Source organism: Spermophilus citellus, assembly GCF_964194105.1.
Source record: "Spermophilus citellus genome assembly, chromosome: 1".
Taxonomy (NCBI): Eukaryota; Metazoa; Chordata; class Mammalia; order Rodentia; family Sciuridae; genus Spermophilus; species Spermophilus citellus.
Window position 1 is genome coordinate 87528699 of NC_138182.1, and position 13602 is coordinate 87542300.

The 13602-nt window shown below is 40.3% G+C and overlaps 1 protein-coding gene across 1 annotated transcript in view; it reads right to left on the minus strand.

Moving 5' to 3' along the window:
• Nucleotides 1-811, minus strand: part of LOC308642263 (phospholipid-transporting ATPase IB-like) — a gene marked incomplete at its 3' end in the record, with an annotated part of 217400 nt that extends 216589 nt beyond the window's left edge. Inside the window, exon 1 of the mRNA XM_081281107.1 lies at nucleotides 608-811. Within this exon, the coding sequence (XP_081137233.1) occupies nucleotides 608-683 (76 nt within the window). The 5' untranslated portion in view covers nucleotides 684-811. The remainder of the gene's footprint in view (nucleotides 1-607) is intronic.
• Between the last annotated feature and the right edge of the window lie 12791 nt (nucleotides 812-13602).

Below are 13602 nucleotides of genomic sequence, written 5' to 3' on the forward strand. Positions count from 1 at the left end.
CCTGTCTTATCTGTGTGAGCTTCTGGACATAGTGTCTGCACCAGTTATGGTGCGCTAGTATTCGTCGCTACGGTGCGCGCGAGGACCCGGGCCCCAGGTGATAGAAAACACTCCACTGCTCTGGCTCTTAGAACTCTGCAAAAGACACTGCACAACGCGACGCGGCCGCCAGCAGGTTAGGCCAAAAGTCCCCAGAGCCGACCAACCGCGCGCACGGCCGCTGGGAACACTGCCGGCAACTGCGGCTCTAGTAACGTCCATCAGTCGCAGCAACGCGTGGGGCGCACGGGCATGCGCGCAACGCGCACACACGTACACACACACACACACACACACACACACACACACACCTGTACCAGGCGGATCTGGGGTCTCTGACGCCCGCCGCCCCCTTTGCCCGAGCATTGGTCCGTTTAGCCTCCTAGGTGCATTGGCGCCACCCCATCCCCAGTACAGAAAGAGCGCGGAGTGAGCGGGTCCAGCAGCCCCAGCAGCCCTGGGAGGAGGGGGGCCCAGCACAGGGCGGGGCAGTGTCACATAACAGCCGGCGCGCCGCCCCCGCCCCCAGCCCCGGCCCACCCTCCCCGCCGCGCCCCTTCCGGCTCACCCACAGACGAGCCGATCCTCGCCCTCCGCTGCAGGGACATCTTAAGAGCTTTGTCCAGGCCTGCACCCTTCAGCATCGCGCCCGTGTCGCTGACTCGGCCGCCCCGGGTGAGCGGAGAAGGCTGAGCGCAAGGCTGGGCACAGGGACCGCGGCGCGAGGGCCATGGGAGAGCCGGCGACTCTCTGGGCTACGGACGGGCGGGGACCGCCGGCGCCCGTGCCCCACAGCCGCGGAGGCTGCGCGGTTCGTGCCGCAACGGCCAATGCGGCAGCGCCCGCGAACGCCACCGCTGCGGGCCCCGCTGGCCCGGGCTGCGGCGCGGGGGACGGGGGGCGGGGGACCGGCAGTGCTGCGGAGAACCCCGCGGGAGGAGGAGCGGGCTGGGGAGGCTGGGAAGGACCGCAGCTCTCTGCAGGACCGGGGGCTTTCAGATGGCGGGGAATGCAGTACAGGGGGCTGATGGGGGGTTGGACTGGTGCTTTAGGGAGGCTGTTCTAGAAGGTGGCAGCCCGGGGGACTCGGGGTCCGAGCCTGTTTGCTACCTATTTGCCTGCTTGTCAGTTGCCATATGATGCAAGCGGAGGCAGTGTAACTCCTGACCTTCTATTTTTTTCGCAGTTTCTGTGTCTGGCCTGGTGTTAACTGCGTAGTTTCTTCAGGAAACAGATATTTCCAAGATATCTGATGTATGGCCTCGAAACTCAGAGAAGTCCTGGATCTGCAGCCCCCTGACTCCCACCCATCACAGCCTGTCTAGAATTCTAAATAGTGGCATGTTAGAGCTATAAGAATAGTGCACCTAACCACACGCACACCAGCACCTTCTTCCATAGAAACAAAATTATTGAGAGGTAAGGTGACTTGTCCAAGGTCACTCGATCAATTTTTGTTTTCTTTTGTCAGTGGATGTTTAAACTGCTTGGTCCTCTGGGCAAATTGAGAATATCTGATGAAATTCTGACCTAAGTTAAAAATTCAGATAAGAGTCCAATGTGTGTATACTGATATGATCATTTCATTTTACATAAAGTAAACACCAGGACGGACAAGGAGAACAAAGTTCAGAAAGAATCAATGGCTGTTTCCGTCAGCTTTTTCACTGCTGTCACCAAAAGACCTGACAAGAACAATTTTAGAAGAGGAAAAATTTATTGTGGCTCACGGCTTTCTGTTCAGATAGCCAGCTCCATTGCTTTGTGCCCCAGGTAAGGCAGAGCATCATGGTGGAAGGGTGTGGTAGAGGAAAGCAGCCCAGGACTTGGAACAAGGAAGGATAGAGAGAAATTGCCCTCACCATGGACAAAATATATACTCCAAGGGCACATCCTAGTTACTACTCAGTTAATCCCTATCGGAGGATTAATGCACTGATTAGGTTGACTCTCATAACCCAATCAGTTCACCTCTAAACTTTCTTGCATTGTCTCACACACGCACTTTTACGGGACACCTCATATCTAAACCATAATACTAGGGATAGACATGACGAAGTGCCGCCCCCACCCCCACCCCAGCTCCTCCTGTCTGGCCTCTGCTAAGGATTTTTCTTAGGAAAATCCAGAAGGGATGGGAAACTTGTACTGAAAAATGTAGGCTATCAACAGACTGGACTAAATTTTAGTTTCAAGTACGATTTCTTGTCTGTCTATTCAAAGTGTTTCCCATTATAAATTAATCTATGGGGAGAGTTGAAGACAAAAAAAAAATTCTTAAGCATTGAGCTGAGTTTCAGGGTGGCTGTGTTTTCTTTGAGTTTTCCTACCGGCTGAGAATGTAAAGCTGGAGTTAATCCTAGCACTGAATTTGTCAAAACTTTGCCCCTAGTGATTTAGCACATTTTCCGTCTATAATAACCCCTTGAAGGCTAAGCAAATTTTTGAAAAGGACTTGAAAGAATAAGATTTTTTCAGCCCCAAACTTTAAGATCAGTAGAAAACTTCTGTTGTTAAGTATAGAACATTTACAGACCTACCCAGTGTCCTACCCTGATTTCACACAACCCCATTACTACTTTTATTTCCATGTTTATATTGCAAAAAACAATGACAAAAACTGTCCTGACAACTTTGTGGGAGTTTAAGGCAGTTCAGTTGGCACACTTTGAACATCAGTAACATGAGCCCATTCTTTCTTATTTTGGCTGCATGGTCCTAAAAACAATCAGCTGGGATCCTTCTTTCAAGAAGCTATTTTACACAAATGAAGCTGGTTGTAGTGGCACATGTCTGTAATCCCAGCAACTGGGGAGGCTAAAGCAGGAGGCTTGAAAGTTCAAGGCTAGTCTCAGTAATTTAGCAAGACCTTGTCTCAAAATAAAAAATAAAAAGGGTTGGGTATATTGTTCACAATTAAAGCACTCCTTGGGTTCAATCCCCAGTACAACAGCATTTAAAAAAAGAATTTAAAAAGCTTCAAGCCACTTCTTAAGCCCCCTTTCTTCAAACTGAAAAAGTTCTGTTTCTTTTGTCTGTTAGTTTCTGCAGTTCTGGAGATTGAACCCAGGGGCTCAGGCATACTCTACTATGCAAGGGCACAACTACTGAGCTATACCTTAGTCCTAGCCCTGTTTCTTTTAAAATTTTGTGTGTTTCTTTATATATATATATGAATAATATACACACACACTTTTAAAAGAAAATGGCATATATATTTGGCATATTAAAAATATATTACTCATCCATATATCCACTCCCCAGTTTAGGAAACATCACAATACAGGCCCGATGGGAGACTATTTACCTTCCCCTAGTCCCTTTCTTTTCCTTCTGTTCCCCAGACCAACTTCCTTTTATCCTTTCTTCATTGAGTGTCTTTTTTTCTTTCCTTGTTATTATTTACAGACTAATGAACTAAAAGTCAATCCTGATAGTAATGGGTAAGGGTCCAAGGTGGACCATTTCATTGAAATCTTTTTTCTATGAGGTTCTTACTAACCCATTAAGTCCTAAGTTTTAAATTCTGCAATTATTTCAATTTCAATAAAATTAACATAGGTGCATTAAAATAAGTTGGAAACCTTAATCTAGAGCTTATATATTATTGACTGATACTAGTATTAATATAATTATTATATAATTATATAATTATATTATATACTATATTTTTATAGGCATTTCACTTCTGGGGTGATGGGGTAAAATGGGTTATGTAAATATAGTTTGATTACTTAAATCTTCTCTGAATTCTTCTCATTTTTACACATTGTTATTAGAGAGCAGTGTCCCAAACTGTGCATAGAAGAAATATTCAGAAGAACTATAAATCTCTGTTTTCCCAATGACAAAAAGGGCAATTGTCCCAGATCCTTCCTCCTCTATCAATCATTTCATTCATTCATTCACAGTTATGTCTAGCATTTGGTGGCTGGCAGCTGGGATTTTAGATGGGGCTGGGAACTGGTGTACTTATACATGGCCTCTCCACCTGGGATTCCTTACAACATGTTGGTTGCAGTTCAAGTATGAGTTCCCAAGAGAGTATCAGGTGGAAACGAGTCTTGGAAAACATGGCCTTGAAAGTATGCAGCATCACTTTCACCATACCCTGTTTGTCAAGGCAGTTACAAAGGCCCTGTCAGTCCAAGGGAGGAAGAAGTAGACTTGACCTTCTGATGGAAAAAGTGGCAAGATTCTGGAAAAGCACAGAGTTGGAATCATCGTTGCAACCACTTTTGGAATTGCAGTCTGTCAGAACTAGCAACAAGCAAGATTAATGTTAATAAAATATTATTTATAATTACATCATAATCAAGTAATAGTCATGGAGAAATTTTTGAAAGATGTGCAAGACCTACATGCTGAAAACAAGGCATTTGGGATCCTAGAGAACAAAATTGAGGGACTTATACTATTTGATTCCAAATCTTTCTATAGTACTAATACTAATCAAGACAAGTAGGTTATTGAAATAATAGAGAGGTTTTTAAAGTATATCCAAGCACATATGGTTGGCTAATTTTGACAGAGACACTAAGACTATTCAATAAGGAAGACAGTCTTTTCAATAAGTGATACTATAACAACTTAATAACCATGTTGAGGTGGGGAGCTTTGACTCGCTAACCACAAAAAAATTCAAAATGGATCATAAACTTACAAGTGAAAAAAAAAAGCAACATGCAAATCTTCTGGAAGAAAGCATTGAGAAAATATTTCACATAGGACGTAGAAAACACTAACCAGAAAAGAAAACATGTATAAATTGGACATCATCAAAAATAAACTTCTATTCAAGAAAAGATACCACCAAGAAAGTAGATAGGTAAGCCAGAGACTGAGAAAAGATGTTCACAATGCATTCTTCTGACAAAGGACCCATATTTAGAATATATAAATAATTCCTGCAACTCAATATTAAAAGACATCTAATTTAATAAAAGTGTTCAGAAAACTGGAACATATTATAGATGAAGATATACAAAAGTTTGACCCGTACATGAAAAAGTGCTCAAAATCATTAGTTGTCATGAATAGGCAAACTAAAAAAATATTTTATACACACTCACTAATAGGTCAAAATAAAAAGATTGACTCAAATATTACAGGATATTGAACACCAGAATTCATATTATTGGTGGAAATGTAAATTGTTGGTACTGAGGATAAAACCCAGATGTGCTTAACCACTGAGCAACATTCCCTGCACTTTTTTATATTTTATTTTGAGACAGGGTCTTGCTAAGTTGCTTAGGACCTCACTAAGTTGCTGAGGCTGGCCTTGAACTTACAGTCTCCTGCCTTAGCCTCCAGAGTCTGTGGGATTACAGCCATGCACCACCATTCCCATCTTGCTGTATACATTTTTTTTAAACTTGTAGTTTCTCATAAAGTTAAATATACACCTTATCTATGATTCATAAATTCCACATCTGATATTTCCCCAAAAGAAATAAATACATATTCTACAAAAATATTCAAAATGTAATGTTAATAGTTGCATTATTCATAATAGACACAAATTGGAAACCATCCAAACACCCATCAACAGGTAATGAACTGGTCTATTCCTATAATGGGATATGACTTAGCAATAAAAAGGAACAAATTAACAAATACACATTGTGTGTATGTGTGTCTGCACTTGTGTGTATGTCTCTCTTCTTATAAAGCCACCAGTATTCTGTCATGTGCACAACATCCTGATGACCTTTTCTAATCCTGATCTCCTGACAAAGGGTCTACTTCTAAAGACCATAGTTGAATTAAGTTTCCACCCTCTTAGCAAAAGCAAAATATGGAAGTTTATATAATAGGGTTCAATGAAATGAAGTTTAAGGAAAAGCAAAAATATGAGTTAGGTTATAGAGATTTACTGGGAAGGAATTCAAAGGCACTTTTGGAGATGATGGAAATTTTCTATTTTTTGACAAAAAAGTGAATATTGGGTGTATAAGTTTGTTAAAACTGTCAATTGTACAGTTAAGATTCGTGCATTTCACTGGAAATTAAAACTCAATTTTTAAAATGCTAATAGGAAATTAGTTTTTAAAATGCTTGAACTACAATATAATAATGTTATTTATAATAGCAAAAATCTGGAAATTAGGCCCATGAGATGAGAAGAAGTTAAAAATTTTTCCCTTAAAACCCCTAATTCTCTTGAAATTAACAAATTTGGAAGGCTCTTTAATGAATAGAGAAAATATTTATAGTGATTAACAATGAATAAAGTGCAAATGCAAAGCTGTGTATATTTTGTAATCCATTTTTCAATAGATCACAATTAAGTAAATTCTGTACAATTTATCTTTATTGATATATACCATACATCTGTATATGAAGTATTAAAATACTAACAGTAAATTGGGCATGGTGGTACACACCTGCAATCCCAGGAACTTGGGAGGCTAAGACAGGAGAATAGAAAGTTCAGGATCAGCCAGCCTTAGCAACTTAGTGAGATCCTGTCTCAAAATAAAAAATAAAAAGGGCTGGGGGTGTAACCCAGTGGTTAAGCACCCCTGGGTTCAATCCTGGTACCAAAAAAAGAAAAAGTTAACTGTAATCATCTCTGAATGATGGTCTTTATTTTCTTTTTTATACCTCTCAGTATATTTCAAACTTTTTACAAAAAGAAATGGTGTCTTCTTAAAATGAAGTGTAGAAGTACAGCGAGTCTACCAGCCCAAAGTTATGGCTTCCATCTAAAGCAAGGCTGAACATGTTTCTAGGATGAATGCACAGGATCAAAGCAAGTTCTGCTTGCTGCTATGGTTTGAATATAGTTGTTCCCTCTGCTCCTGTTGGAATTTAATCCCCATTGATATTAAGAGGGTGAAAATGTAATCTAACTATGGATTTTAGATATGGGACCTTAAGGAGATTGGGATCAGAAAGGTCATCAGGGAAGAGCCCCCATGATTGAATGCTGGTAGCTTTATAAAAAGAGAGAAGAGACACCAGAGGAAACACATGCTTATGCCCCACCTCTTGCCATGTCATGCCCTTCAAGCAAGAAGGCCATCACCAGGCTGCAGCCCTCTGACCTTGGATCAGAATTGTAAGCCACAAGAACTCTCTTTCTTTCGTAATTTATCTGATCTGTGGTAATGTTATTAGCAACAAAGAATGGGTTAATACAGTTGCCAAGCCAAACCCAGGGGACAGAAGGGACATGATAATAAGAGTAAAGCACCTCTGTAGCAGATGCCACACAGCTGCAGAACACCAGGTAATTCAATAGCTAACACCACAACTTGATGACAAATTAACTAGCTTAATAATAATGATTATCACAGCTAGAATGTTAAGTGCATACATTGGTCATTTACTCTAGCTAAATGAATTACTTGGGTTTTCCCTTTTAATTTTTCAAAATAATACAGAGACAAGTACATTATCACCTCTGTTCTGTTGGTGACAACAGCTTGGAGTTAGAGAAGTTATAAATTTGCTTAAGATCAAACAGGTAAGTAAGTAGTCAGTGGAGATAAAATTAAGCTCTTGTCAGAGTATGTCTCATGGTCACACTCATGATGTTGTGACTATTGCATTCCCCTCCTTCTCCAAAGAAGTCTTTCAACAGAGAAGAGGTTAAAAAAAAAAAGTATTTCTTAACAGTGACAGTAGCACAAACCGAAAATCATACTTTTGTATAAACTGCATAAAGGGCTTTAATTGAGCATCTGTATTGTCTGTCACTTCTGCTGACCAAAGACCAACAAAAGCAGTTACTATTTTGACCACATGAGCACATGCACTTTCCTACACAAAATGAATTAAAAACTCATATTTTACTAAATTCTGAAATTTCTCATCAACCCTCTAGTCACTGAACATCTGTTGCTTTTTCAGGGTTTATGAATATTCTCTCCTCACTCTCTGTGATTTGGGGAATAGAACTAACAATATCACAAATACAACTCTTCATCCAAAGAGTGGGCTGGGAGCTTCCCGACCAATTAGAGCAAGTCTCTCTAGAAATCTGGAAGTGGTCATGTGATCTGAATAGAAGCAACCAGAGGACTTTAGAGAGGCAGAGTCAGTCACATAAGCCCCCTCCACACACCCCAAGCTTGAGCCCTAGGGAGTCTATGATTTGGGGGGTTTCCAGAAGCCCTCTTGGCACCATTCAGGAAAGACCTCATTATCTAGCCACAAGATTCATTTCCTGATCACGTTGTTTGCTCTGGTTAGTCTAGCCATTTCTGAAGCCCAGACTACTTGCTGGACTTTTTATGACAGAATAAATTCAATTTTTTTACTTGAGATTATATATAACTCTCGAATGTTTACCTAGGAAGGACTAAGGGAAGGTAAAAAGCTAGAAAACATATCTTGAAGCACTGCTTTCACAGTTTGGAGATAATGGAGATTAATGGGAATGGGAACTAAATCCCTGAGCCACTCCCGGGAGCAAATGCTAGTTATTATATCACTTGTAAGCAAAACAGTATGGACTAGTACAAGTCTCTTCATCCTTTCTGCTCCTCTTCTCTTTATCATCAAATTTACCTGGAACATGCTATTATAAAAAAGTGCTGTTTGTAGATGAAAGAATATCAGCATCAAAGTGAAGCAACAGCATTGCTTCTCAAAATGTTTTTCAACCCTGCTGACTTCAAAAATAACATGTGCTCATGAGCATCAGCTGGTATGTCGGCTTTCAAACCTTTATTCCCAGAAAACACTGATCTACTTGAATGAGCTTCCCAGGGTACCATGCTGTCATGTCCTATCACAAAAAAGAAAAATCTGTAATCTTATATTCTACATTTATTTGTATCTTTCTATTTCCATATATGTGATGCTAGAAGAGTAATTGAGACCATGATGAACACAGAGCCCATCGGTCAAAAATTTCCCCATCAGTGTCTTCCTTTCATTTACATAATTTTCCAGAAATAAACTACTTTCTAATTTCCATTCCTCAAACGTGTTCTCAATTATTTTATTTTCTTAGAGAATGCTTAGGATTCTAAGAATATAAACAGTGGACTTCCACTTATAAATTTTAAAATATCTAAGAGAGGAATTTCAGAGAATTATAAAAACTTTTAAATACTTGGTTCTCTTAGTAACAAATTACACAATTTAAGCATGGTTACAATGCCATGGGAGACAATTTTCATAGATAAATTTTTACATCAGCATTTATATTAATCCTAGAATATTACTTATCATCAGAGGAAGTTGATCCTCCATTTTTAGATGAATTTGAAAGATAACTGATACATAATTCTTTCCCCTCTTCCTTGTTCTATTCAGTTTCATTCAATCCCTCTTTCTCTGACTTACACTCTGTCATTGTAAAAGGTTTATTGCCCTTAGGGTTCTCATTTGGGTAGTTTGGAAATCTCATTAAAGAAACCATGAAATAAAGAAATGGAATTTTTTGACCAAATCAAGGTCTACTGACCTTCTTTTCCCTGTACATAAATTAGCAAGCAGATCACTGTAAGCTCTGAAATTCAATGATAAAAAAGATAGTAAATTCCATGTGGTATAAAATATCTAGTATTGCTGGGCACAGTGGGGCATGCCTGTAATCTCAGCAGCTGGGGAGGCTGAGGCAGGAGGATTGCAAATTCAAAGCCAGCCTCAGCAACTTAGCGAGGCCCTAAGCAACTCAGTGAGACCCTGTCTCTAAATAAAATATTAAAAAGTACTGGGGATGTGACTCAATGGTTAAGCAATTCTGGATTCAATCCCCGGTATATAGAAAAAATAAAATAAACGTAGTGTCACAATAGTATTAACAGCAATCAACCATGAACGGATACACCAAACCTTTCCTTGCCATCCCTTGAGCCGATAAATATCAGACTTTCACATGTAAGGGAAATTTTTCCACTAATTAAATATTGAACTGCAGATCCCCCACTTCCTATCCTCTTCTAATTCAATAAATATTTATATAAGCCAGTTGTATATGAATTTTTATAAGCATTTAAAAAAATTTTTAGTTATAGTTGGACACAATACTTTTATTTTATTTATTTATTTTTATTATGGTGCTGAGGATTGAACTCAGTGCCGCGCACATGGTAGGCAAGTGCTCTACCTCTGAGCCACAACCCCAGCCTCTTATAAGCATTTTATATTTATGAATATATATATGAATTTGAATTTACATATGTATGATTTATGCCTCCTTCTGAAATAAAAAACTACTTTAGAGTCAATCCAACTTTCTACATTTTATATAAATAGAAAGCAGAGGAAACTTTCATGTCATTGATCCACCTAGAATGGCCCCCTGAGCATTGGACGGCCAACAATGGCCACTGTCCAGCCACCCAAGAGTTAGAATTGCCACTTGTGGGCGAAGGCAGAAAGATTCTGAGAGAATGGCGCCTGGGCGAGATGTGTAGAGATCCAGAGAAAGAAGTGTGTTTATATGAGGAGGTGGGGATGCGGGCGAGATGTGATGGTATGCACAAGAACTGGGGACATCTTTAGCCTGGGCCCACTGCAAGCATGGCATTCCTCTCATGAGCTGGGAGGTGGCAGAGCAGGGGGGCAAGCTGGCTTGGATAGCGCACTCACTCCAGGACCTCAGGCCCCAGTGACCACCTAGGAGTTGGTTTTGAATGCCCATTCTCTGACTTGGAAATAAAGCTGTCATCCTGGGCCATCTTTCCTCCTCTACCTATAATCACAACCTGAAAGGCATTTTATTGATTTATTTAAATTAGGTATGTATGACAGCCGAATGAATTTTGAATCATTGTACACAACTGCAGCACAACTTTTTATTTCTGGTTGAAGGGGAATGGGGGGAAGGCATTTTTGGCACAATATGTCCTTTCTGACTTCGAGTCAGTGGAACGCAAAGGAAAGCCTGAATGTCCAGCGGAAAAGAGACAATGCCTTGCAGGACAGTGGTGTGAATTAGGTAATTAATGCAGAGTTTGTAGAAACATCGGCAGTTTACTCATACTGAAGCAGACCAGGTATCCCCCGGGCAAAAGACCCTTGCCATAATTAAGCTTAAGATTTTTACAAAGGGTGTTCACAGGATATCAGGAAAAATTTTTGCCGAGGGCTGAAATTGTGGTTTGTAACTTCCTCTTTCTTGTAAATGCCAGGTTTGCAGACTAAACTTGTGAAACTTCTGTCTAACTTAAGAATGTGGGACAAAGAGCAACTGTTTTGTACCCACCCGCTGACATGTACCAACCCCACTGAATATAAATCTAAAAGAATTTCCAGACTCAAGGTCCAGAGATTTTTAAGCATTAGCCCCCTCTGGGCTGCAGCTGCTAAATAAACCTGCTTCCTGAAAATTCCTCAGGTATCTAGCTTCATCTGTACTTTGATCACTCACTCCACCCATAGGCAACTGCTGTTCCCTGATCTTCACTCAGTCTTTTTTTTTTTTTTTTAATTGTTGGTTGTTCAAAACATTACATAGTTCTTAATATACCATATTTCACAGATTGATTCAAGTGGGTTATGAACTCAGTCTTAATGCAACTTGTTAACTTGTGAGAGGCATTGTGGTTAGAGAATGCAGGTGCTCATAGACTGCACTTTGTCATAATGTGTCTAAGGTGAACAAGGGAAGAAGGCCTGGGTGGCCACCCCTCCTGTCTAGAACAGGGGATGCCTGGAGTGCATAGGAGACTGCATGGCATGCCGGTTGAGCGACATGTTGTGCAAACATGTTGTGCAAACAGAGCAAGGACACTAAATACAGACGGTAATTATGAGTGCTTTTACTTTGCATATTTTTTAAAAGAATAATTGTTAGCAAATGAGGCTAGAACAATTGGAAACCGGATGCAAAAAATAGGTGAATTTAGACTCTTCCATCTCCCATTTGGAAATGAACTCAAAACAGATCACAGACTGTTACATCATAGTGGGTTCCCCAGCTTGTGTTGCCCACGTGGCATGGTAAGACATGGTATTCTCAGATGATTGGTTCTAAGACCCCCACAAAATTCATAGATGCTCAAGCCCCTTATATAAAAAGGCATTTACATAGAACCTATACAGGGCCTCCTCGGTAAATTATACCTAGATATCTTATCATACCTAAAACAATGTAAATGCTTTGTAAAATTATTATACCATATTATTTAGGAAATAAAGATTTTTAAAAGTGTACATAAATCAGTACAGAAATATTTTTTCCACTTATTTTTCATCCATGGATTCAGAACCCATGAATACCAAGGGCCAATTGTATTTTTCCCAACTTTATAAAAAAAGGGTGATAAAACACTATTATTGCATAAACAATTTCACCCCTACTCATGTGTTGAGAACCATATGCATCTCTTCCCTCTCCATGTACCTTGGAAGCTGGGGACAGCAGATTCCTTCTGGAACAAGAGATAACAAGCTTTAGGGATAGGGTCCAGGTGTCCTTATCCTGTGAGGGTCTCTCTCTCTCCTGCTCTCCTGACTGGACACCACCAGAGTAGCCACATGTAGAAGTTCCTTCAGCTCAGACTTGAGGTGCCATATACAAGAGAGGAAAGGCAGGGGGCTCCGGCAGGTGGAGTTCCACTGCATGGGAAGCATGGCATGGCTGACTTCATTCATGCAGTCAGGAACCATTTTTAAAACTGTCTTATTTGTTATGGATGATGGACCTTTAGCTTTATGATTGATAGATTATTATTTCTTTTCTAAAACCAGTGGATTTAAATGACCCTTCTTTAACTGATGAAGATGAATGCTTATTTGTTCACATGTTCCAAAGTACAGGGGGGCCAATTCTATGGAGGACTGAAATAGCACCCCTGATATATACAGTATGCAAAAGACACTGTTTACTTGTGCTAAATCAAATCAAACTTTTGAGACTAAGAAGTGTCTGAAATGAAGGGCTAATTGATATAGATACAAGCCAAAGGGTGAAAGGACCAGTCCTGAGATACATTCCGTAAGTGGAAAGCACCATAGCCAGACAGCAGTCAGAAAAATGTCCCTGGAACTAAAGGGCCAGGGCGTGTTTTAATGAACTCTGGGGGGAGGAAAAAACATAAATTGCTTACACTGAATCTATATGGGCTTTGAACAAGAAGGGCAGGACAATGCAAAGTCAGAGAAGTCCTGGGATGGGGTGAGTCCATAAAGAGGAGTTGCTGTTGCTTCTTTGTTCTAAAAGTAGAATGTCAAAAGGCCTCGATGGCTGATGTCCAGCACACAGGAAAGGAATGGGGAGAAGTTTTTTTTGTTTGTTTTGTTTGTTTTGTTTTGTTCTTTCTCTTTGTTGATTTAGCTTGAAGCTGGGAGTTAAGCTGGTTTCTCTGTTCTCTCTCCTCTCTCCATTATCTAGCCTGGAGCTTTATTTAGGTATCTCATCACTTGAGGAAAAAAAATAAGGTTTGGACACCCTTCCCTAATGGAGCAATCCGAAGGAAAACAGTCAGCATGTTATGAAAAATATAAAGGCTTGCACTCACATCCTCTTCCATCCTTGAGGCCCCCACGAAAGGGAATGGAATTCAAATAAGCCAAAGCACCCTCTCTTGGTTCCTGAATATGGATAATTACATAAAAGAGCATAACCTGAAGGCAAAATTTAGAGAAATTTACATT